The sequence below is a fragment of the Nanorana parkeri genome, unplaced genomic scaffold, assembly GCF_000935625.1.
Source record: "Nanorana parkeri isolate BGI_ZX_2015 unplaced genomic scaffold, ASM93562v1 scaffold965, whole genome shotgun sequence".
Taxonomy (NCBI): domain Eukaryota; kingdom Metazoa; phylum Chordata; class Amphibia; order Anura; family Dicroglossidae; genus Nanorana; species Nanorana parkeri.
Window position 1 is genome coordinate 462953 of NW_017307233.1, and position 27639 is coordinate 490591.

The 27639-nt window shown below is 41.7% G+C and overlaps 1 protein-coding gene across 1 annotated transcript in view; it reads left to right on the plus strand.

Moving 5' to 3' along the window:
* Positions 1–2692: 2692 nt before the first annotated feature.
* Positions 2693–27639, plus strand: part of PLPP4 (phospholipid phosphatase 4) — a 77043-nt gene continuing 52096 nt past the window's right edge. Inside the window, exons 1-4 of the mRNA XM_018566636.1 lie at positions 2693–2721; positions 3563–3568; positions 22827–22935; positions 25175–25265. Of these exons, the coding sequence (XP_018422138.1) occupies positions 2693–2721; positions 3563–3568; positions 22827–22935; positions 25175–25265 (235 nt within the window). The remainder of the gene's footprint in view (positions 2722–3562; positions 3569–22826; positions 22936–25174; positions 25266–27639) is intronic.

Sequence of the window (27639 nt, forward strand, 5' to 3'; positions counted from 1 at the left end):
GGGTGCCGCGGGAGGGGGGGGTCGGGGTTGCTACTGATACCCGTGGGTGCCGGATAACTGGGAGTTTACTGTACTAGGTATTCTCTGATTGGATGAGTGCCGGAACATGACATCACCACCCCAGTCAAACCCCCATATGTTTGATTGGTTATTTTTTCTAATCTATGCCAGTAATATTGCAGATAAAATCTGACTGGTTTAGCTGGACCAAACTTCCTCTTTTCTCTGCAGTGGATTTTCTGTATGATCCTCATTCAACTGAACCATCCATACTGGAAAAAAATAAGAGAATAAAAGATCATGCAGCCTTGACAGTGAAAAATGTAGATTTATAGCAGAAGTCTTGATGCTTCAGCTTTGCTCTCATGGTTTATTTCCCTGTCTCCCACACCTCTCCCTGCGATGATCACCTTTTTAAATCTCTTATACAGCTCATCTTAAATTAACCATAAATAGTGCTCTGTCTGCACTACGAGCTCCATCTAAATACGGCGTGCATCTACTCTTTAATTATGTTTATATAGGTAAAGTAATTTCTCATTGGATTAATGCCATTAAGAGGCAATATTTCCTGGTAAAACCACACACACACAAAGCAGCTTCAGTGCGTTTAACAATTAACTTTTGAATAAATTAGCGCTTTCCCCCAGAAAGAAATCTGTTCAGTGGCCATTTACCAAGTACTTACTGCATATATTGCATACATCATTGATAGCATTAAGGGTTTGTTCTGATTACTTTTTATACAACAGCAAGTTTGTGATTTCTTGTAAGCTTGATTTTATACACATTTACACTTCCTTAAGTAAAAGCAATTTTGCCAACAATTTTTATAGTGACAAGATTTTTTTTTTTAATGCAAACTGTAAATCCTCTACATCAGCAATTTTCAAACTTTTTTATAAATAAGGTGACACATGCTTGTAACAGATGACACCCGGACCTCGCCATTTTCAAACAGATGACACCTGGGCCTCACCAATCTATAACACATGACACCGAGACTGCGCCAGTCTCTAACTGATGACACCTAGGCCTCACTAATTTCTAACATATGATACCCAGATCTCACCAGTCTATAATAGATGACAACCGGGCCTCACCAATCTCTAACAGATGACACCTAGTCCGCATTAATATCTAACAGATGATACTTAGGCCTCACCTCACACACAGGCTCTGCCAATCTCTAACAGATGACACCTGGGACTCACTAATCTCTAACAGATGATGCCCAGACCTCACCAATCTCTTAACAGATGACACCCTGGTCTCCCAATCTCTAAGAGATGATAGGCTGGCCCCACCAATCTTCAACAGATAATACCCAGGCCTCCCCAATTCTTATTAGATTACACCCGGGCCTCCTCAATCTCTAAAAGATGGCACCCAGTCTTCACCAAGCTCTAAAGCTGGCCATACACCTTACAATTATCTGCAGATTTTCTATGGTCAGATGGAAAAGGTGCAACAGATTCCTCCATCTACGCTAAACTGTGTGGATGGAGTAATCTCCACCTGGGCCAATCTGTTGCACGTTTTCCATCTGACTACAGAAAATCTGCAGATAATTGTAAGGTGTATGGGCACCTTAAGAGATGATAGCCAGCCCCTAATAAATCTTCAACAATACCCTGGCCTTGTCAGTCTTTTAATGTATGGAACCCGGGCTCATCAGTCTCTAACAAATGAAACCTGGGCCTCATGACTCTCTAAAGGTGCCCATACACCTTAGGATTATCGGACGATTTTCGTATGCAATCGACTTTTTGTCCGATTATCGTATGTGTGCATTGCAGTGTCCGACCGACATTACTGTACAATCGTACGACTTTTGACGGTCAAGCATGTTTGAAAACTTTGCTAGATCGTACGATTTCCGTAAGGTTGCTGGCGTTTCCGTCCGTCAAAAGTCGTACGATCTACACTGCGCTTGCGCTAACGAAAATACGGCAAATCAATTACCGCATTTCGTCCAGGTGCTTTTCGTTAATTACGGCTAAATTAATCTTGCAATCATCGGGGCAGGATGGGGCTGTCGTACAAAAATCGTACGACTATTCGATCATCGGACGAAAAGTTTCGTCCGATAATCGTAAGGTGTATGGGCACCTTAACAGATGATAGCCAGGCCCCAGCAATCCTCAACAGGTAATACCCAGCCCTCACCAATCTTTAATAGATGCCACCCAGGCCTCACCATTCTTAGGTCCTTGCCTGTCACTCACAGACTACATCCAGGCCTGAGCAGTCTCTGACAGATAACACCTGAGCCTTGCCAGTCTCTGACAGTAACACTCAATCCTTTCCTTTCTCTAAAAAAGACACAATGAGAGTGAGACATTAATTGCCTTGCGCTACACATGCCGCCCTCTGGCAACTGATCTGGCAAATCGCTGCAGTAATAAAGAGCCGGCCAGTTGGTGGCACATAAGCCATGGATTAAACTGACAGTGGGTAGCAGTCAATGAGCTGAGTGGCAGAAAGCCAGGCTAGCAGACCAGCCCACATTATTCATCCACTACAGTACAGCAGTTGGTCATTATAAGCTACTGGTCTAGGCAGTGGGTCTTAACCCACTAAAGAAATGCACCTGACGCTTTTTTTAGGTGTTTTGGTTCTCTGCTGTGTGAGTGCTTTGCCTGCTACTGTAAAAGTGAGTTGGGGGTGTCATTTAAAATTTGTCACTGCAATGCACTGCAGATTGCATGCTTTGGCAGTGTGCGGTAAAGTGCATGTTTTACAACACATTAAAACATTGTGAAAATAAATAAATGGGTCCTAACTGACCTGCCAGGACTGATAAAAAAAAGAAGCAGTAGCAGTTTGTCATCGGATCCCAGCCTTGAGGAATAATAATGACTGGTTGATTGACTGACAAATCGTGCGTTTTCTTGTTTTCTATCTAATTGATCCATTACTAACACTGGCAGAAAGATGTCCTTTGTTCTGTTGTCTGTCTGCTAGGGTTTGAGAGCTTATCATATGTCTACTGTAATCAAAGGTTCAGTTATGATTATGTTGATATGAAAAAATACCAGCATGTTTCCACACTTATAGCTGCTTACATGTGAAATGATCCTGCTAATACAATTGCTCCTTTCTGGCAGCTTAAGTTGCCTTTTAGGTCTTGTGCACACTTTGAATAAAGTGCAGGTTTGTGTAGAAAACTATGACAAATGATAGTATAAATTGGGTTTGATAGAACACATATGAATAGCCAAGGCTGATGATTGGGTCATAGCAAAAATGAGGTACGTGTAAATTTATGGCAGTGATGCGGAGGAAGAGGGTGATGGGCTTATTTTATTGGGAGTTCTAAGATTGAAGTGCGGCTTAACTCCCCATGCAGATCCTAGGACAGCTACAAGTGACTAATACCAGACCACCGTGAATGAGACCATTTACTGCTTATACTGAGATCACTGGCTGATGTAGAAAATCCAATCTGCCTTGTGTATTATGTACAGTTTAAATTGAGGATAGGTTAAAGCTTTACTTCAGGATAAGTAAATATTATATATATACAAGAGATGTGTATTCTTACTTATATCTTGATAAGCTTTGTGTATTTCTTAAAGAAGAACTAGTAAACTTAACTTTTAACTCTTAACCCTTTCAATGGGGCAACCCCCACACTGCAAGGGTTACGTGCTTGTTTTGGTCTAGGTGCGAAAATAAAAAAGTTATACTCCCCTGATCCTCGGAGTTGACTGGCTGTTAGACCGGTCCTTCCAGCCTCTCTCCCCCTCCGCTCTACAGTGGTGGTGATACTACTATTTTTACAAGGTAATATATTGATTTGCAAAGGCATTTGGTGCACACAAAGTGGATTTATATCCTATGTGGCTACAGAAAAATATATTTCAAGGAAAGTTTTTGTGCCTGGAGTTCAACTTTAAGGGAAATGGATAACTAAATGGGGACAGGGACAAAACACATTTGAAATTGGGGCAGAAACAGCCTGTTGGCCCTGTCCACTCGCGCACCGCAATGCCTGTTTACATACAAGCAATGGATCGCTTGTATAAGGTGCCGATCATGCGCCCCCCACGTCAGCTGGTCCCCGTGGGGCGAAGGGTACACAATTTCCCTCCGATCCCCTCTCCGGTGTCAGAATGCGGAAGTGATGTATATTACATCACTTCCGCATTCTTGTGTCACTCTCTAGGTTCAAAAGCTGGAGAGAAGCTGATGAAGCAGATCTGTGCTTCATCAGCTTCTTTGGGGGTCCCAAGGTGACATTAGGGGTCTTGGAGACCCCTGATGTCTCCATAAAGAGGACATGTCACATCTCTTTGCTATCACATAGAGGGCTTCTTAGCCCCCTATGTGATAACAATAACGTTAAGTGGAAAAAAAATAGGAAAATAACATTAAAGTTGCAAAAAAAAAAATCGCACATGAAAAAGTATTAAAAAAAAACACAATTTTTTTTAAAGTCCCCACCCCAGGTGCAAAATGCTTCGGGTGCGCATACGTGCGAAAATGACGATTGTGCCCATTACACCGCACATGTTACATATCACCGCAAACGTTGCAGTGAGAGCAATAATTTTAGGCCCATCAATCACTGGTAACACTAAAATGATGAGCAGTAAAAGGATTTAAAGCGTCGCCTATGGCCAATTTTGGGTATGATAGTTTTTTGCGATTTTGCGGGTGCACACAATTTTAAGGCTTGACATGCTTGATGTCTATTTACCAGATGTGACCCCATCTTTTATATTTTACCAAAAAAATGGGTAATAATAAACAACAAAAATAAATTTCAGTAATTTTTCCTTAATATAGTAAAAAATAAAAATCCCAGTGGTGATTAAATACCACCAAAAGAAATCTCTATCTGTCCCCCCAAAAAAGGTATAACATTCCTTTTCAGTAGAGCATTGCATACCAGAATAAATGTCAGTCAAAGTACAGCAGCGTTGAATACTGAAAAATGACCTGGCCAGGAAGGGGGTGTAATCACCGGGTCAGCAAGTGGTTAATGTGTATCATCAAAAAATAATTTTACCTGACTGTTTGATTATATGCTTCCTTTATAGTGAAGCTTGGCACCAATTGATTCTAGCTTAGCGCAGAGTAGGGAAAGGTTGCAACATATTGGGTTTATTGCTGTCTGTGTCCCAGTTGAAGAAATTTCACAGCGAGGATGGGAACTTGACTTGTGTTGTCAGTTAGAAATGGCCTGTGCAGTGCCAGTCATAAGATGCACATAGATATATGAAGACATTCCCCAGTCCAAAGAAATGGACAATGATCAGTTTTAAGGTAAGAATGGAAAGTTCATACAGTGAAATTTGGTTAGTTTGTGCAGCTTCATAATCATGAAAAGAACAGCACAGAATGACAAAGTGACAGTTCTTGTGGCTAAGATCCCAGAAAAAATTGTGTAACCTATTACATAAGCCTATACTGTTCCTCATATTTAGTTGATTCAATGCTCGCAGTCCCCGAATAAACATGCACACTAGACATGTGCATTCAGATTTGGATGGACCAGCAAATCAACGAAATTCAGTTGATTCGGCCGGTTGGTCCAAATCCAAAATAAAGAATTTATTATATGCACGTATATACGAAAACTATATTCAAGCATGCGCTCCGCCACCAATATGGAGTTCTGCAGTTTCAATGTGCGGTTCCAGATTCTGAGGTTTGTTGCCTTAGAATCCGAAACAGCACAAAAATGTGTTTTCATTTGACGAAACTAATCAAAAACGTTTTTAGTTTTCATTTTGTTTCGTCAAAAACCAATTTCCTTTCCATTCCATTCACATGTCTAATGTACATGTAGGAACTGAACAGCATATAAAACAAGGCATACAAGTGTCCCTCTATATCTGCATGCTCTAAGCTTATCCCTCCCAGCCAAACAAGAGCTGTACTAGCCAAACTGCTCCTGAAGGGATGGAGATGACATTTAAGAAAAACAGGAAAACATTTGAACCCCTAGGAACCTTAAGAGGAGCCTTGATGATACAAAGACAGCTTCAAGAGAAAGGTAAAGGGCAGAAGTATATGTTTGCAACCATGCTTGCTGTGCCTTGTTATAGTAAAGGAGCCGACTTGTCTTCAAGGTGCACTTATTCTTTAATAAGGAATTCTGGCTAAATATGAATAACACACCAGAGGCCTCACCTGTATCCCCGGAACCATTGATAACTGGACTCCTTAATCTCCCTCTGTGGGACCTATGACCTGTGAGTCTATGAAAGTCACTACTGGGTTACCACTTGTGAGATATCACACTAATGTTTCAGCAAATGTGTGGGTTTTGCTCTACCTATTCACCCAACCAATTGTTTAAACCCCATAATGGGTAGCAGAGCGGCTCATTTAAAGTATTATTACATGAAAACCCAAAACATGCAGTAAACAAAATCTTTAGTGATCAATAGGGACAAGGTGCATTGAATGAATTATTGATTAAAAAAAGGTAAACCAATTGAATTTAAACTATATCTGAATGCACATTAGCATGTTAATTGGCTGTAAATCTAAACCTTAGGTGAATGACATTTTGTTTGCTAAAGCAAGTTTTCCTTTTTGCATCTCAGTGTTGTTGATCTCCTGCAGCCTGTTTCAGTCACTTTCTGTCTACATGGCAGTGTAAGTGAGTTAGTACGCTGCTTGTAGTCTCCATTTTGGGACACGTGTGACAGGCTTTCTAACCCTCCTGTATTGCAGTGGCATCACAAGAAGGTTGCGGCCCGCACCCGGGTGACACCAAAATGACTGACAGTCATTTTGGTGTCACCCCCTCTAAAAAGTCGGGCACTCGGTCATGGACCGAGAGCTCAACAGTGTCAGAAGAGAGGAGGGGACCTGACGGCATACCTCATCCCGCCGGGTAAACGTCCCCCCCTCTCTCTGCCGGCGTCCATCACCAAGATGGCAGGCGTCAATCAGTTGAGTGTGTCCCAAAGACATTCGATTCAGGGGCGTAACTACAGACCATGGGGCCCCATAGCAAAATTTGAATAGGGCCCCATGGCAAACCCTTTAAAAATCTAAATCAAGGACAGGTAGCAGGAGAACTGTCTGCATAGTTTCTTCCTGTACATCCTGATATCAACTCTTCTTGATTGCAAATGCCATAAAGGGTAGAGGGTCAGCAGCAACGTCGGCAATCCTTCATGGGGCCCCCTTCCACCCCCCAATAGCAGCCGCATGGGCTGCTATGACTAGTGTTACACCCGTGAGTCGATTGCTGCATGAGCTGGTTGCGGACTGTATAAAATATGTATAAAATAGCTGTTGTGCGAGCACTGGATACAATAGTATATGTGATTTGGTTTGATCTCTAGTCTCAAGTTGCAGCTCCCCATCATACAGAGTATGCCATGGGTCCCTGGAGAAATCCAAAGAAAGTGTGAAAGATGACAACATCACAAATAAATGACTAGTCCAGTATAGATTTATTTAGCTCAATAAAAGGTTAATACATAATAATTATTAAAGGAGAACTATGGGGTTCTATCTTTTCTTTATTAATGCATTCCTTAGGCTAAATAAGTAAATTATGTAATTTACTCTAATTAGCCAAAATGCACAGTAAGACTGTAAACCCTTATTTAAGGTGGTGGGCGGGGCTAAGCGCCGCAATGAGGAGACATCCCGACGTATCTGACGGGATCCTCCCCACTGATCTTCCTCACTGTGACTGACAGTGATTCTTGAGAGCTGTTGCGCGTCCACGAATATATGGACATGCGCAGCAGCTTTGTGCACGCAGCTCTCTCCTTACCTGCACGTCCCCGTCTTTCCCCTCTGTCATCAGCGATCCACAGTCATTTATGTATGTCAGTGTCACACAGGGCAGGGAGAGAGAGAGAGAGGGGAAGAAGCCCTTTCTCTCCATCATTTACCACATATGGGCAAGTCCATATATGATGAATGATGTCACTGGGGATCCCTGCTGATCGGATGCTTGCCAGTCTGCAGGGATACCCAGTGACATAATTCACCATATATGGACTTGCCCATTTCTAGTAAATGATGGAGAGAGGGATGGCTCTTTATCCCCTCTCTCTCTCCCCCTGTATTATGCTGACATCCTAATTACTGGGGATCGCTGATGAGAGAGGGGAAAGTGCACTGAATGTGCAGGGAGGCTGAGTCAGTTTACTTGCTGCTGCCTTCTCACGTCAGACTCCGCCTCCCGCTCACAAATGCCAGCGTGCACGCGCTGACAAAACAGAGCTGTGTACAATGAGAGGAAGCGCGGCCACAGCAATGAGATCAGTTGAAAAAAAAGCCGTGGGCGGACTGGATCAACTGTTAACACCCCCTAAGAGGAAAGGAGCTTGGAGCAGGGCTGAAGACAGCGTTTACTACAGGTTTTGAGGGTTTTATCTGTGATGTGCTGCGACTTTAGAAAAAAGGAACGATGCTACTACAATCAAGGTAAGGTCTATTTTTATTTGCCCTTATGTCATAATTCTCCTTTAACTTTGCATCAAGATTCAAAATTCTGTACTGGACCAACTATTTACTTACGTAATTCTCATCCTTCACAGTTTCTTTGGATCTTATATGTATGGACATCTTTCACTTTAATTTGCCTCATTATATGGCTATACTTTTCATAATTGCTCAGCAATGTTCTCTTTCCACTCTTGACTTTCTGAATCTTTTCTCTTTCAATTTAAACTAGCTCACATTCTCTTTTCCTAGGAGTGGCTTGGCAAAGATCCATCCTTTAAATTAAGACAGGCTGACAGTCATGTTTGGTGATTTAATAAAACAGTAGCTATCCCCTCATAGCACAGCTGGTTCCTCCAAAGAAAATCCGGCCTGTTTATTCACACGTAGACCATTTGCCTGGGAATGACAGTGTAATCATTGCCGTGAAGAAAATAAATACCTACAAGGATATATAAAACAATCATAAAGCTGCCACATGCATCCCGCCTGCCTCCCACACATTTCTGGCTCAAAGTTTCCAGCTAAATCCGTCATCCCCTCTGTGTTTTTTTGTCTGCCATATCTCACAAACTGGACATGCCCGAGGCTTCTGTGTAAGCAAAATGGATGCACTTTGGCAAGAATGACTGAAGTACATAACCGGTAATGACAACCATTTCTTTGTAATTACGGGTATAGCAAAGATGAAAAATGGTGACTGCAGGCAATAAAATAAACGCTTAACGCAACCTCCAGACATATATAAAGCAAAACAAAATAATTGACATTAAATGCTACACATAATTGCTTTATGCTACTTCAGCAACACACAAATCTTTTAATAACTCTTGCTGCTATGAAATGCAATCCAGAAGGGGAGGCAAGTTTAGGCAATTCAATTTGAGATTATTTGCTGTAAATGGTTACAGAAAGCTGACTAATGTTAAATGTATTTATAATATTTTTGACTCCTTTAAAATGTAAAACTACATTTACAGAGAGATAAAAGATAAAAATTAATACAGCTCAATGCATCCTTGTATGTCATTTGTTCATGTGCTAAAAAAAACCCCATGCTCATAGAAGCAGGAAGCAGAGTGACAGAGAGATAAGCTTGTCAGTCTTCTGCTTCTCCTTCACCGTCCAGTCACAGGATTGGAGAATGACGAGACCTGTAAGTGTTATTTAACTAAATCAGGGAAAATTCATGTCTCTTTTTCCTTACCAGACAGTAGACCTGTGCATTCGGATTTGGACGAACTTGCAAATCAACGAAATTCCATTGATTTGGCGGGTCGTCCAAATCAACAAATTATTATACAAGAAAATATATACGAAAACTATATTCAGGCAAATAATAATTTGTTTGTAGAACACCGCCATCTTGGAGGTGGAGTGTATGTCACATGACACTGCACTGCTTCTGGTGATGTCATATGCATGCACGGCATAATGTGATGTTATACACTCCGCCTCCAAGATGGCAGTGCAGAACGTGTCGGTGGCCGAAATGGCCGCTTCGCATTCTGCTGTTTAGGATTCGAAGGTTCGTTGCCTCCAAATACGAAACAGCATAATTATTAATTTCATTTGACTAAACAAATGAAAATGTTTTTATTATTCATTCGTTTCGTCTGGGCACATGTCTTCCAGACAGGGTCGCGATGTGTGGTAGAGCTGTGTATTTAGATGTTTGCCTAGAGTTCAGCTTTCAAATAAAAGTCGAAGTGTCAGCTTCACATTCAAGGTGGTTGCCTACCCTGTCACTGGAAGCATATAGGATTAGAAAGACATGATTGAACTTCTGTGTTCTGCTGAATTTGCTTTTTGCCATTTACCGGCAAACTTTTTAATTATTGTGTAAGAACTTCATCAAGGTTTTCATATGGAGAAGTGTTATTTCAATTTATTTTTTAACAAGCAGAGCGAAAATTCAGGGTGAGATTTAACAAAGCGTTTGCTTTTATCCCTTATGTATTACCTTTTCAGCCTTAATTAAGCTGCACAGAGCAAAGAAAGTGAGCTTATTTCAGAGTGAGACATATTCAGCTATTAAACCCACATTTGAATACAAAAAGTGCAGAGGCAGTCAAAGCGTAAAAAGTAGCATAAAGTAGAAATATCTGTTGAACATTGGGCCTAATTCACTTATAGTTACATAGTTGTTAAAGTTGATTAAAGACACAGGTGCATCCAGTTCAACCGATGTGTGTGTAGTAGTCACTAAGAATTCCCGTACCCCTGTATATTGTGTTTCCTGAGTAAGACATCTGGAAGACATTTTGAATGTTCCACAACTTTACTGCTCTAACAGTAAAGATTACCTTATGCAGTTTGAGATTAAACTTCTTTACCTCCAATTTTAGGTAGTGGCCTCTTGTCGTCTTTAGGGACCTTAAAGTAAACAGTTTGTTACCGATTCTACCATCACCATTCAGCAGTTTGTACATTGTGATTATATCCCCTCTTAAACGCCTCTTTTCCAGAGTAAATAAGTGCAATTTCTGTAATCTTTCCTCATGGCCTAGGTCCTCCAGCCCTCTTGGTAATTTAATTTCCCTGCTTCGGATTCTCTCAAGTTCTTGGACATCTTTCCTAATGGCTTTGGCTCACAGGAGTCCAACTAAGTGATGCTGGGCATCATTCAGCCTAGAGGAGGACCGGCACTGGATCACAGACTAGTGAATAGGGTGGGGTTTCCTAAGCAAAATTTAAAACCTTGTTGGCTTCTGGCAACTGTCCTATCTAACTGCAGCAACCAAAGGCCTTTCACTGTCGAGGAATACTTTCCTCTCAAGTATTCCTTTTCTTTGTGCACTTTCTGGCATTTGAGCTTGTAAAACTGTGTGCACATACAGTTTCCATGGGAAATGTTCACCCACCAGCTACCTTGTCACGTATGACGTTTGAATCAGGATGGAATGTGCACATGCTTTCAACTAAAATAGCTTCAGTTCTTGTTTTGTTTTTTTTGTATTGCATGATCCTATTCACAGCAAAGTGTTTAGATCACAAATTTTATTTTTCTGCATTGAAATTTTCTTTTTGTATTCTCCTATGTCTCCTAATTAATTTGGCTCCCTTTTCTGCTCTGCTCAGTAGGCACATTATAGAAATGTATTGTTCACTTCTGCAATAATCTAAAGTGACACTAAACTCAGGAGTTAAGCCTTAAAAATGTATTCAAGTTCCTTAACTATTAACAATAGTGTACTTTATTTATGCATCACTCGGCTGTAGATCCTCAAATCATCTTTGAATTCATGATGCCACTGTCCTTCCTTCTGGAGGGTGGCTTCTTTTGTTCCCCATGGTCCCTGTGTGTGTTTCGTAAAGTAGCCATCGCTTCAAGCTCCCTCCTGTGATGGACTACAGTCTCAATACAAAATAATAAACTAAGCGTGAGATTGTGGTCCATCACGATATGGAGGAGGCCTGTGCTGTTTGCCAAAGGATGAGAACCAGTAAGATGGATGTCTGCTGTAGGTACTTAGAATCTAGAGGACCCCAGGGGCATGGCTGGTGTCTCTCCTGTTAAGGATCTGTGCTCATCCCTGCTCATCTGTTACTCCAATTACCATTTACTGTACCAAAAGTGGATCTACACTGAGATGCTTAAACGGACTGGGGAGTCTGAAGTCTACATCTGTTACACTCTGGATGTCTAGGATCCCTATACCCTCTCTCCCCAGTATAAAGATGTTAATAAAAGTTATCCAGCATTGCATTACTGGAGTGGACATCAGCTTTGTGGGCACTAGAAAAGGGGGGTTAAATGCTAATGCTAAGTCCCCTAGACAACTAGTGATGACCTGGGTTATTCCAGTGGCTCCTTAGGTGGTGAGCGCTGCAAAAAACAAAAAGATAAATCTCTGTCACCCAATAGACACAAATACAAAAGTAAAAAACAAAGGGTGATGACACTATTTGAGACAGCCATGAACAATTACATATTGACATAAATCAAAACTGGTCACTAACCCCAATAGCATACTAAGTAAGGAGAAGTTCCAAAGAGCTAATCCACCTCTAACACCCCCAAGGTATTCAACTACTTGGCTTTCAGATACCATTCTGTGTATTGAAATGGTTTCACAAGCAAAATCACCTCTGTGGTAGAAAAGGATTTGATCATAAACTACCGCCATGTGCGAAAAAAGGTCTTAGTGCAAATATCCCTTTTGGAGTTCAGCCTCCAATCTCTCCTTGCAAAGTAATAACCCTTGCAGTGTGGATGTAGCCTCTTTTAACTGTTGCCCAACCCCATCACCCCCAATCTGCAACAGGGCTCTTTGTTCCTTAAGTCCACCACTGGGCCACAAAGGCACCTGGCGCAGTCACATGGTGGTGGGGAGAGACTACTCAGGCCTGTGTAGATTTCAAGTAGTGCATTACATTTGGCTTCCTTTCTCTTGATTTCAGCAGGCAAATGGAGAAGCAGGGGTGCAAAGAAAGAGTGCTATATGCAGAGGGAAGGGTGGCAGTCAAGTGGACATGTTGCTTTATCCCTGCATGTGGAAAGCACGGGTTCACTTGAACCACTGTTGAGATAAGATATCCACTACAAAGAGGATTTACAGGGGTTGTAAAGCCATAGCATATACAATTCTGTTACAACATCAGTGTTGTCATAGGAATATATACAAGAGTTGGTTTTGACAATGTAATCAAAGCTTACTTTTACAAAAATTCCTTCTATGCAGTGAGTTCTGCCTTCTGTCTGCCCATCACTTTCAACAACTTCCTGGATTCCCAGTCTTTTTATCTGCTGTTTGATGTAATGTAATCTTCGTTTCTCAAGATTACATATCCCATCATGCATTGCTTCCAGCAAGCAATAATGATGTTACATTGTGGATTTCCCTGTGTTCACTACGAGAGAGGGGAAAGAGTTGAGTTGTAGTTTGGACAGCAGGCTTTGTGAGAATGATGACACAAGCAAATGCATATTCACTGGGCTGAGTGAAATTGTGTCACTGCATTGAGGAAGTACATCCGATGGGGAATCTTTAATAAATAATTATTATTGTATGTATTATTGTATATAGACCTAAATATTTTATTTTTAATTTTTGACCGTAGATACCCTGACTATTAGGGTTCATTTAGACTGTGCATTACGTTACTGTGCACCTGAACGTCCCAAAAATCATGCATGCACAATTTTTCTAACACCACAATGTGTGCTGTGCACTGTGGTGCATTGTCAATTGGCAGCTAGTGTGCAGTGTGTCGGGTGCCAATTTAACTACCTCCCGGCCAGCCGCTGTGTATACACGGCCTGCCGGGAGCTTCTTGGATGTAACTGGGCGTGTATACACGTCCTGTTACATCCGCCCGCAACCACCAAAATAAAGCTCTATCTGTCCCCAAAAAATGGTATAAAATTCATTTCAGTACAGCGTTGCGTGACGGAATAAATGTCAGTCAAAGTACCGCAGCGCTGAACACTGAAAAATGGCCTGGCCAGGTAGGGGATCTAAACACCTGGTCTTCAAGCGGTTAATGGAATGGCACTACAATATAACATACCACGATACGAATTTTGCAGTAACATGCGGCATATGTTAGGACTTGTTGCAGCTGTCTGAATGGGCCCTTAGATTAGTATTATGAGAATGAGCAGCAAAGCACAACCATCAAGTCACTACAAAGCAAGAAACCTGAGCCCTCCTTTGTAATACACATATACGGCTGCCCTTGTATACATATATAATTGGAAATGTAATATAGAAATATTTAAAAAGATGGTCAATCTTTAATCAATAAGAATAACATCAAACAAATCTCTTACACATTACACATATGTCTAAAAAAATAATTAAAAGGAATACTCATTCCCTTTTAAACTGTGTAAGGATTGGAGTTTTATATCCTGGATTCATATAAAATAATTCTTCTAATATATTGCAGTTCCCGGTGTAAGGTGTACCTTTGACTTTAAGTTGGTTATCCAGCATAATCAGGGCCATCATGGTCTTGGCTTTTTGTGTCAGTTTTGTAATTTTTCTATTGTGATTAGCATTTTGTTCATATCATAGCAGGAGATATATTACATTCTATACCTGTCATCAGAATACTTAGAGCTATTTATAATCCTCTTTCATTGTCTATATATCACACCAAGCCAAGCTTCATTCTATGCTTCACTTGTAATAAGGGGAACATCTGTTTCGGAAGGGTTTTTCACAAAGAGACAAGTGTTGAAAGTGAAGGCTGACGCAGTAGAGCAGCAGGCTACGGTGAGAATAGAATAATGAGTGCCAGATAAACTTGAACTCTGCTACAGTGCTAGGGGGATTCACAAATGTATAATGAGAAATGCGTAAGTAGGGGAATTCATGAAGGAGTTATAGGTGAAATATTGTATCATTGCTCCGCCTCCTGAGATGACTGGATTTCCCATGCTTGCACTTCTATATTTTGTCTTTGCAGATTAGACACTAGAGGGAGCAAACACTCTGTTTGCAATCACTTTGCGTCCCTTCTAAACATCTGTTGAGAGCCACCCAGGGATTGAACTGTTTTCAGTGTGGCAGTGGAATTGTAATGAGATAATCCCTTTAACTTACAGCTGATTAAAAGAAACCCTTTCACTTTTCATGGCATAGTGAAAGGTTCCCTTGAAAGAAGAAACCCCTCACTCAATGGTACACACCCTCCCCAGGAGTCCAAACGCCGAGTAAGCTGTGTCAGATTGTGTTGGAACTTTGACAGGGTTAATATCTTCATCTTCTTCCTCACTTGATAGTGTCTGGACCTAGTGATTGGCCATTCAGGCTTGAGCACTGCATCCCAGGAGCAGGTCATTTGCTCCTCCATACCCTAAAGCCTTGATTCTCAACTGTTGGGTTGTGACCCAAAAGTGAGTCACGACCCCGTGTTCAGTGGGTCACCGCAAGCCTTCCACTTTTTTCTAGGTGAGAGTTTCCTCAGACCCCCTCTAGTGCAGCACTGTCAATTGTTGAGCCAAGCAGCCATTCGAAATATGCTGCTCGTTGCCGAGTGTCAGCTTGAGGTGGGGTGGGCTGGGGGTAAGGCTGCGAGGGAGCTCCATCCATATGTGCATTGCTTACAGCTCCCTCACATGTCCTGTAGAAATGCCTGGACTGAAGCGACATCACATTCTGGATCCTGCCACCTCTACAGGGAGTGCAAGGGAGCTGTACAAGCAATGCACATATGGATGGAGCTCCATCACAGCACAGCAGCCCACACTGGACCTCAGCCTGAGGATCCACTGCAGTTCTTGTAAGGTAGGGAGACTGGGTGGATCTTGAAACAAAAACAAAATGAAAAATATTTTTGGGAGTGTGTATGTGTGAGACTGTCTGTCTGTGAGTGTGTGAGATTGTGTCTGTGGGTCTGTCAGTGTCTTTTGAGGGCCTGTTAACACTAGTGCAGTGCATTAATCGCAGTCTCATGCAATTAATGTACTGTGCCAGGAAAATCTCACCTATCGTGCATTCTGGCGTGGAAGGTGTGTTGGGTTGTCACAAACCCACTTCCAATCCACAGTTCGATCGCCTACACCAGCACGCACAGTACCGCAATGCTGTGCATTCCATTGTAGTGCAACTTGGGCCGTGACTTAATGACCAAGGACAAATGTGGGTCCTGAGGTTACACAAGTTGAGAAACACTGCCCCTAAAGCACCAGTTATTTACTGTTGCCTCTAACACAGTGATGGGGATGCACAGTAAAATTGACTACCATTGGGGGGGTAGTTCTTCTCTTTGGAAACCCTGTAACTTTGCCCTGAATGGGATCTCATGCCATCTCATTTAAAATTCATTGAAATAGTTATTTGTTAAGAACATCAGATACAGACAGCATATTTTGTGAGAAAGCACCCCCCCCCCCTTCTTTAGGGTTACCATGTAAAGAACTACTGTGCAAAAAAAATATAAATGATAAAAGATGATAACAAAGGCGATAAAACCGACCTTGAACAGCGATCTGTAATACAATAAGGATGAAATAACAAAGAAAGCCTGAATTGAGGCTGGATTGGTACTGTGGGGCTGCATATGCTGCATTAGAAATGAAGAATGAAGTCTGCATAAAGATGTTGTATGAGCGCAGAAAAAAAAAAGTAAATCCCAAAGGTAATGTAAATCATAAAGGTAAAGAGATGCCCTGGGGTAGAACATGCTGTACCTTATGGAGTGGATTAATTAAGAGGACCTGGCATATAATTTGGCAGCCGCAAACTGAAATTGGCTTGCTGTGTTATAATGTACATTGCACAGTCCTATTCTCTGTACTACTCTGAGTATTAAAGTATTAAAGTAGCTGAACTGTTGGCTTTGAGGCAACGCCTAACTGTAAATGGGTTTTGCCCGCTGTCAGAGGCTGCCAGGCTCACCTGTCACGTCCTCAGGTTTTGTATGTCACATCTTCCTACAAGGAGGGCAGCAGTCTCCTGGATTGTCTTATTAGTCTGTTTCCTAGTTTCCTTCTGTTTCATTTTACCTTTCACTGCTGCCATTCTGTCCGTGCACCTCTCATTAGTGGGAGACAAGGTGAGCCGTACGTTTTTTTAAAGAGATTTCTTTCAGAAAACAAGGACGTTTTTATCTTTGTCAGTTGCGGTCTCACTTGAAACCTTTACATTTATTACATTTGACTCTTGGTAAAAAGAGTGTAACAGGATGTGAGTTTTCTAAATGCACATACTGCCTGGCTCTTCAAATTAGGAAACACCAGTCAAAACATTGGTCCACAAGTAATGTCAATTGCTGCACAGCTAATGCTATCAAGATATTTTAGGATTACACAGGATTTATACAGCACCAACAATTTAAACCAACTTTAATAAAGTAAATTGAAAAAGTTAATAACAAATGGGGAAAGGAGAAGCGCCTCAAATAACAATAAAGTGGACAAAAAACTCCTGGGTTCCAGCGTCAATCTATAATAAGCAAAGTTCCCCGAAAATACGGAATCCCAAAATAGGAGCTGTCTATAATAATCAAACAGGTAATGATAATGTAACAAAATTTTAATGAGAATTAATAATAAAAGTAGAAAAACATATAAATACACCTACTGACAAAGAACATCTAAAATCAATTAAAATGACAAACAAGTCCTCCCTGATATCGCCCTGTGTTGATTGATGTAGATGAGAATCTAGTGACCGTTAGTGATGGTCACAAAGAGTCACTGATATTGGACACAAGCGCTGTGTTAGGCAAGCAAATACTCAGTATCAAAGAAAAGTAATTCCTTCTTTTTCTTTTCTTTGATACTGAGTATTTGCTTGCCTAACACAGCGCTTGTGTCCAATATCAGTGACTCTTTGTGACCATCACTAACGGTCACTAGATTCTCATCTACATCAATCAACACAGGGCGATATCAGGGAGGACTTGTTTGTCATTTTAATTGATTTTAGATGTTCTTTGTCAGTAGGTGTATTTATATGTTTTTCTACTTTTATTATTAATTCTCATTAAAATTTTGTTACATTATCATTAACTGTTTGATTATTATAGACAGCTCCTATTTTGGGATTCCGTATTTTCGGGGAACTTTGCTTATTATAAATTGAAAAAGTACAATTACTAAACAATTCAAGACCAGCAGATTAGGAGGACCCTGCTAGTTAAATTTTACATTACAAAAGGGAGAGACAAGTGATACAAGGGTTAATGACTGTGAGGGATGAGCTAATGGAGAAAGTAGATGTATTGATTTTAGGTGGAGGCAGGATAGGCTTCTCTGAAGAGATGAGTTTGTAGGGATAACCTAGGTAGACAGAGTAGGAGAGAGACTGGGGCAGGGAGTTTCATAGGATGGGAGAGACTCTAGAGAAGTCCTAGAGGCAAGCATGGGAGGAGGAGGGCTATGGAGCTGGAGGCAAACTTGTGGATGGCTTTGTCTATTGTTAATATTTTGATTATTATAGATTGTACTAGTGGAGGCCACTGGAGAGATTGGCAGAGAGATGGCAGCCACTGAGTGGTTGTTGAGGTAGATGAGTCTAGCAGCAGCATTCATGATGGCCCAACAAGAAGGTAGTTGCAATAGGTGAGCGAGTGATAACCAGGGAGTGAATTAGTAGCTTTCTGGTGTAATTTGTTAACCAGTTGACATCCGCGGTGTTAAACCCCCTTCCCATCCAGGCCATTTTTCAGTATTCAGCGCTGCGAGCAAATTTTGGATATGTTATGGAGGTTAAGGTGGCAGGAATTGGACAGTGATTGGAGATGAGACCTGAAGGAAAGGTTAGAATCCAGGATTACACAGCATAAGTAAAGGGACTAATAGATGTGCTATTGATCTTGATGGGAAGGGGAATATGGGGGAGTTTGAGGAAGTGGTGTGCCAACCATACTGAAATGTCAGTTAGAAAATTAGTGATGCATGTGAAAATTGAAGGCATGAGCTGGGGAACTTTGAGATAGATTTGGGTGATGTCATCATAGAGATGGTATTGGAAGTCATGTGAGCTTATCAACTGACTCAGGGATGAGAGGCAAATAGAGAATAGAGAGGGTACGAGGACAGAGCCTTGTGGACCCCTATGGAAAGATGATGGGTAGAGGAGGAGATAGCAGTGTAGGTTACAGTGAAAGTGTGCTGAGGTAGGCAGGAGGAGAACCAGGAGAGAGCAGAGTATTGGAGGCCATGAGAGTGGTGTATTTTGAGAAGTCTCAATTGTATCAAAGGCAGCAGAAAGGTCTAAGAGTGAGTACAGAGTAGTAGTAGCCTTTGGCTTTAGCACTTAGTACGTCGTTTGTGAGTTTTGGCAGGGCAATTTCAGTGTAGTGATGCAGGTGGAAGCCAGACTGTAAGAGGTTGATAAGGTTGTTATCAGTGAGGCAGAAAATCAGATGGTTGTAGACGAGGCATTTGAAAAGTTTGAAAGTAAATGGAATTAGGGAAATGGATCTACAGGTGCTTAAATTGGTGGTGTCCAGTGAGGGCTTTTAAAGCATGGGGGCGACCAGTGCGTGTTTTAGGATGGTGGGAAATATGCCAACATAGAAGGAGAGATTAAAGCAGTGAGCTAGGCAGCATAGAAAAGAGGGTGACCGCAGTAGTTGAGAGGACATGGGGTCCAGGGGGCAGGTGGTTAGGTGGGCCTCAGAATGAAGTTTATCAACCTCATCCATGGTAACAGGATCAAAAGAGGAAAGTATTGAATGTGGTGGTAGACCTGGTATGTTAGGTGGGTGAAATATCTGGGGAGTGCAGATCTCAGGTCTTGATGGGATTTTTGGGTATGTAATGCATTCCACATAATCTTACCAGCCAGCACTCCTGGTTCCATATTTTCTAGTTGAAAGTATAGTTAGGGATGTAAAATATTTATATTTTTCTTTGTCTCAAACCTATCAGGTGACAATCACAGAACCACAAGAAATGCTGGACGTTTTAAAGAAGTTACCCCCGCACTTCATGCGTTAAGTGCTCATTTTCATTTAGCTGCAAAAATAAAAAAAAACGTATACTTACCCGATCTTTGAAACCAGCTAGCTGTTGAGTCTGGTACCTGCATGCTCACTCCCCCTTCGCTCTGGCAGTTTAAGGTTGCATGAGTCATCACGTTCACTACAGTGCATTGGGCGCGAGGATGCCGATGGACATACCATCACTGCGGGCGTAGCCCCACTAGAAGGGTTAAGAAATGTCTTTAATTATGCTGTATCTTACTGACTGTAAGCATGTTAGCTAGCAGCTGAAACATAATTGCCATATTTTAAAAGGCACATTTAAAACATAAGTAGAGCTTCCTGGAGGTCTTGGTTAAATATATCTTTTACATTCAGCAGATAACGGCATGCAAATCAGGTCTTTTATGAAAACAAAGTGATTTAGTTCATAGTTTTAGTGATATCTCCCGAAGTTTGCATGTAATACCTACAGAGGGACTTAATAAAAATTCACAGCTGTTAGTCAGAAATAACAAGTTTGTAAAAGCTGAAAATCAGTTATCACAGCTAAGGTCTCCGTGAATGTTTATTATACATGCATGACACAGAAATATTTAGGAGAAATTAGTGATTAAGCCACGTCTAATTTGCTGGATTTGGTAGATGATAGCAAACCCTATTTATGTGCTAGAGAGGTGTAGCTTTTAATGATATCCGCTAAAGCTGAACTACAGCTAACCAGCTAAATATGCATTTAGAATACATACAGCATATGTGAACCTTCTTGATAAAAATAATTCATTCGGTTCAGCCAGTCCAGTGATGCAGACACAACTTCAGATACTGGAGCATGTTACTGGCTACACATGCAGTTAGGCATTGCATCCGCCTATAGGACACTCCCACCCTACAATTGATGAGATAAGCTTTGTGCACTATGTTGCACTATGCAGAGCCATGACTGCGCATTTTTGACTGTGTCGCGCATTTTTACGTGCGTTAGATGCGCGCACATGGAGACCCGCATCTTAGCTGGCAGATTGAAAGACCTTGGAGGCAATGGAAACAAAGGCTTTTCCATTGAAGCCTATGGGGCCAAACGTGCTGCAAAACACCCTAAAGAAACTCAGGAACTTTTTCCAGCAACAGGCGTTTCGCAGCTTGCGACAAAACGGTCAGGTGTGAAAGGGGGTCTTTAAAGTAAATGGGAATTCATGTGCTGAGCGTTTTATTGCGTGGGTTTGTGCATGACAAAATGCTTAGGTGTGAATGGGGGCTTAGTGCACTGTCCCTCCGTCCTCCAGGCTGAGTGCTGCTGTGCAGAGAATTAGGAGATGCACTTGGATACATTACATACAGGCACTGTTTTTGTTTTTGTTTTATGTCAAATACATTTATTTTTTTTAACAAATTCTTAACTGGCCTAAATGGTATTTGCAATTCCTCATATGCCTTAGGTACCTCTTTAGTGTGTAACATTGAAGATCTTCTGACTTTAGCACAGTGACAATGTGTCCTGGATAAAATTGATGAACTTGACTTGTTAGCTGGAGTAGATCTTTATATAATACAGTTTTATTACTAATATAGGGGAAAATCTAGCACCAGTTTTCCAGTTATTCATCCATGATTGGGCACAATTTGCAGCCTATTATTGCTTTGCTGAAGGGGAAGGAATTACAGAGTAATATTAGGTCAACCAAAATGCTTTTTTTCTTCTGATTTTCTGGTAGTCTAGGAGGGCTGTTTACAATGGGTGACAAACAACTACCCTTCCTTTTCAACATTTTGTTTATTTTGCTGCTAAATTCTCTTGTATTTCTCCAGGTTATATGTAGATGTTCGGCATTGGATGTTTTGATGTCTAAGAATTTGTTTAAATGTGATATGTGGGAAGATGGGCGGAAGGGGGCTTTTAGAGGTTCAAAGTAAAGCTGGGCTTTAAAGTAGATGTTAATCTGATCACTAAAATCTCATATAAATCTATAACCAGAAATTCAAAAGTAATTCTCAATTTTTTTGTTATCTGCAACTTTTATGAAAATAATACCTGTTATGAAGTTCCTTGTCGAGGCACTTCATGTTATGGGGTGACAACGCTTTGCCCTTGTCTCCTGCGTTGTCACCCTGTTACCTACACATCCTTTGGACACTGTTCACATCTATGCTGATACTCATTGTACAGGCATTATCCATAAGCCAAAAGCAGACCTGCAGACTGCATACAATGTCGCAGAGATCACTTGTACAAAACAAGCGGTGGCTTCCCTGCTGTACATTTACAACTACCCGCCCATCGGGAAATAGGAATTCCACATCCCTGCTGCCCCTCTACTCCCTGCTGCCCCGAGTTGGCCTTGTGGGAAATCCGGCCCTGATTATCCACCATTGCAAAGAGACTGAAGAAAATCAGCAGCACCAAAAAGCAAAAAAATGCTGAAAACTACATTTTCTAAAATACAGGTGCTCCTCGCTTAATGACTTACCTGTTTTGCAACCACTCGCACTTACGACCGTCCTCCGAGCGACCTCCGATTTCGCGCGTCGGCGCCAGTGTGACGTGTCGCCGGGGAAAGTGACGTCTTCCGATCTTCACAGCGGGTCCCGGTGAGTATTTTCATTGCCCGATGTACAGTACACTGTTCGGTACTGTACATCTGCAACGCTATACAGTACTGAACTAATGCAGTACAGTACTGTATAGAGTTCCTCACTTAACGACCAATCCGTTTAACGACCTGGTCGTAGGAACGGAACTCGGTCGTTAAGTGAGGAATACCTGTAATAAAAACGTTTCAGATGTCTGTGAAAAACAGGTTTGAATGTAATTTAATTAGGGTTTAGATCTACTTTAAAGTAAATATGTGCTTTAGGAAGATGATTGCACTCTTCACGATAACAATATGGCACACTACAGTAAATTCTGTGTTTCAGTCTCTGAGATATGAACTGTTTAATGTAATACAACACCTATTTTAACTTGTATGATGTGACTAACCATCTATCCCCTTGTTTTATTATTTTTCCAGGTTTACTGAGTTTTTGGATCCCTTTCAGCGTGTTATTCAACCAGAAGAAATTTGGCTATATAAGAATCCCCTGGTTCAGTCAGACAACATACCTACACGGCTCATGTTTGTAAGTAAGATGTTACATTGTATTGTCTTCCTTGGGGTCATACCTACTGCTTGCACTCATTTTATATCTCATTTAGCAAATACAATTCCTTTCTTTTTCAGTAGCCTCTAATCTAAGGTTTTCTGGCAGTCAAAACCAGTGTAAGGGAGCCCTTCCCCACCGACCACCAGTGTAAAGGAGCCCTTCCTCACCGACCACCAGTGTAAGGGAGGCCTTCTGCCACCCACCACCAGTGTAAGGGAGGCCTTCTCCCACTGACCAGTGTAAGGGAGGCCTTCTCCACTGACCACCAGTGTAAGGGAGGCCTTCTCCACTGTCCACCAGTGCAAGGGAGGACTTCTCTACTGACCACCAGTGTAAGGAGCCCTTATCCCACTAGCACCAGTGTAAGGGAGCACTTCTACTGACCACCAGTGTGGAAAAGCCCTTCTACTGATCACCAGTGTAAAGGATCCCTTCTTCACTGACCAGCAATGTAAGTGAGCCCTCATGCCACTGACCACCAGTGTAAGGGAATCTGACCATTATGGTGAGAGGCCCTTATCCCACTAACCATCAGTGTAAGAGAAATGATCTCCTAATGACCATTATGGTGAGAGGTCCTTATCCCACTGATCACCAGTTAAGGGAAAACATCTTCCGCTGATCTCTGAAATAAAGGGGCCCTTCTCCACTGCCCACCAATGTAAAGGGGAATTACACTTTTCACTGTCTGCATCTCTTTTCCTCTCATTATAATTCTGTTCATTTCATTATTTATACTGGTATTGTTTGTCATATAGAGCAGGTGAGTGTTACAAAATTATCTGCTCTAGGTGTCAAATACTTTAGGTACATGGTATTCTTTTTTTATATATACAACTGACTGATAATATACGATGAGCTATAGATAAATTCCTTTTAGTAGGAGTTCCATAAGTTCTGAAATATTTTTTCCAAAGGGTTCCTCCGAGGGGCTTATGGCTGATTCAAAAGAATTGCAGCCCAGAATTTTACTCTGTAGCACTGTAATTCTTTTTAAGTAATTGGTGAAATGTGGACCACTAGAAATATATGGTCACCCGCAGATGTCTCTAGAGATCTAGAAACAAACAGGCTTTTAGATGATTCTCTCAACACACTCATCCACTTTTTAACGTATGTCAGGGGAATCCCTGTTACAGACTCTAAAAAGTGCAATGTCAGCTGTGTGAGCAGAGATACAGTATTAATAAAGTGCTAGCTGTAGGCTGTGATGCACAGTGACTTTCCTGGTGCATTAGCAGTTGCAGTTGGGTATTACATTGCAGCGCTCACTTAGAAATGGCATCCTGTCTGACCAATATCGGTGTTGCTGCTGTCCATGCTACTGATGCTTCTGGCCCGAGTAATATGTGCCCAGTGACGTAACAATAGCCATAGCAGCTCACGTGGTTGCTATGGGACCTAGGGTAAGAGGAGGTCCCATAAGGGGGCTAATTAGGAAAACTAAGCTGTCAGGTTTCCAGTACTTAAAGAAGAACTTTGGTTAAAGGTTATTAACTCTTGCAGTGGGAACCCCTGCACTGCAAAGGTTAAGTGCTCGTTTTTGTCTAGGTGCTCAAAAAATAAGTTATACTCGCCCAACCATCCGAGCTTTTGTGATCACTGAAGCATGTCTCCTCCTCCACTGCACAGATGGGCTGCTCTGCGTCCTCACGTTTATACACAGTCTATGCACAGTGTGTAGAGCGTGATGTCCAGTATCCTTAGACCACTGCAGCAGAGGGGGAAAGACACTGGAAATGCCAGTCTAAGAAGAAGCTGGCTTGGATGGTCTGATGAGTATAACTTTTTTTTTTTTTTTTAGCACCTAGATACAAACGAATATGTAACCCTTGCAGTGTGGAGGTAACCCCACTGCAAGGGTTAATCATTTTTTTTTTTTTTTTTCTTTAAGGACTGAAGTCAGACCTCTGGATCCCTAGTCACAGATCCCCCTCTATGAAGTGGAAGCATTTGCTTATCTATCGCAGTGCAGATTTATTGCCCTCTGAGCTCCTGCTTCAGATCCACATTAACCCTGTATGTCTAATGCAGCCATAAATGCCAGAGTTTCTCCTGTGTTAAAACCTTACATATTGTCACCAGCAAACGCTACAGAGAAAGTTAGCCATAGCAAGCTTAACATTGGTTCTATCACCAAAATAGCCGCCACTTATGTGTAGAGGTGACAGGTGCTGATTAACCCTGTAGTTTGTTTCTGCTTTTTTTCCCACAGGCAATTTCATTCCTTACACCCCTGGCTGTGATTTTTGTAGTGAAAATCATCCAACGGACAGACAGGACAGACATAAAGGAAGCCTGTCTGGGTAAGCAGATGTTCCATATAACTGATAGCTGGCTAATGGAAGTAAGCTCCGATACTGAATGTTTTGCTTGGGAATGGTAAATTACAATATGATTATTAATATATCAAGTGATACTGTTACGTACCGTGGTGCGGGCCTGGAGTGATAAGGAGCACCTCCCTTGTGGTTCCGTCTGTGGACCCCTGAGGTGCAACAGGGGGTTACAGGCAAGAGCAGCACGGGTGCCTGTATGGAATTCTGGGTGCAGCTGAGCGTGGTGATTCACTGGGGAATTCCAAGAATGGTCAGGAGCAAGCCGGTTCAGGAGCCAGAGAGGTAATGATAACAGCCAAAACAGAATCCAGAGAATGGTCAGGGACAAGCCAGGGTCAGAAGCCAGAGAGGGAATATAAGAACATCAACAGGATCCAGAGAATGGTCAACACTATAGGGCATACACAGGAACAGAGCAATACAGACAGGACACAGGCTGAAGAGCACTCAGCAATGGCTGAGAATGCTGAGTCTCCTTTTATAGCCCCAGTGACATCACTGGGCGGCATCAGGACGCATAGGGGCGTGTCCCCCTGGCCCATCGCGTCACTGGTGGGCGTGCCCCGCCGGGCCGCCTCGTCGCAGGTGGGCGTGCCCCGCCGGGCCGCCTCGTCACTGAGAGCCGTGTCCCCGCTGCAGAAGCGCGAGTCGGGACCGGACTGCGGCCTGTGACCCGACAGACACAGTGCCTGCTTATATATTCCACCGACTGCATGATCTTTGTCAGAGGACTGAAGCCAGGAACAGGGAGTTCAAACAAGGTCACATTAGCGAAGATAGATTTATATACACAAAAATAGATATAGAATTGCACTGTGTAGCTCAGGGGTAGCCAAACTGCGGCCCTCCAGCTGTGGTGGAACTACGAATCCCATGAGACTTTGAAAGATTATCGCAGCCACAGACATGACTCCCGGGGGGAGATGCATCATGGGATTTGTAGTTTCACCACAGCTGGAGGGCCGGAGTTTGGCCATCCCTGTTGTAGCTGTTTATTTTTCTATCAAAGTGAATGTTTTGGGTTTTGTATTTATTTAATTTTATTATGTTTACCAGGTTAACCTCAGCTGTGTTATTGAAAAAACGCATTTACTTTTGTTTACATTGCTCATTTGCCTTAAGTAAACCCAAGATCAAAAATGTAATATATTGAAACTTACCAGTCCTTAGATGTGGTGGCTGCATTAGTTGTTTTTTTCCCCCGGCTAAATACATTTCTTTAACTGACTGTTGTTCCTCCTAGAAATTCAATGCCCTTGTATCTTCCGGTCTACCAAAATGAAATCTTAAACAATTTTAGTAGCTTTTCAGGGTGTTTTCTGTCATCTACACCATCCTTCCTCCATGTGTAATGCAGATGAAAAGAGGGGGAGGTGTTTTTAGTCCAAATCAGGAGAACAGCCTAGGATGACACCACAGCTCCTCAACAGTATAGTGACGGAGGAAAACATCTATGACAGGAAGTGTGTTACTGGCAGGTTCGCCAGGTGAAAACAAAAAAGAAAAAACGTAGAAAGGGAATCTAAAGACTGGTAAGCTGCAATATATCACAATGTTGTTTTTGGGTTTAGATACACTTTAAGTTCAAATAGCACACAAAGCTAAATGGGTCAAATTAGTGCCCTAACCCCCTCACTATCTGCTGTGTTCATAGGGATCTGTAAGAGGTTTCCTTTAAAAAAAAAAAAAAAAAGATATAAAGTCAAACAGTTTTTGCTGTACTAGGTAGAAAAACCTGTGATAGGTAGAAAAACCTGTGTGGCACTATTCAGTGTCATGGGTGTAATACAGACAGTTTATTTATAAAATAAAGATGTTATATTAATAGTATTTAGAAAACATGAGTTTTCAAATCTTTAATCTTTCTTTATAAATGGCCATAATCTTTCTTTTACAAAAATTACAGTCATTATAATTTTCCTCAAAGAAACCCAGAGGTATAACAGATATAGCTCAATACATCAGTGATAACTCAGTCCTACAGTGCCAAACCCCAATAAATATATATCACACGCACCAAAAAGGTTGTGGGTTTTTTGAAGGCACTAGACCACACAATTGTACAATTTTCATATTTTATTATTTCAAAGTAAAAAGACATTCAAAATTGCAGAAACATCTGCCTCAAAAAAGACATGATTCATCGTATTTATATTGTTGTTTTACACCATTGGAGGAACCACAATCCTCACGTGTTGATTTTGTTTATGACAATCTATATCTGATTTGTGATGTAGTGAGTTTTTCTTCTGAATTATGGGGGAAACCCGGCAGGGTACTAATCATGTAATATAAATAACCTGAATCATGTATTTTTGAGGCAGATGTTTCTGCAATTTTT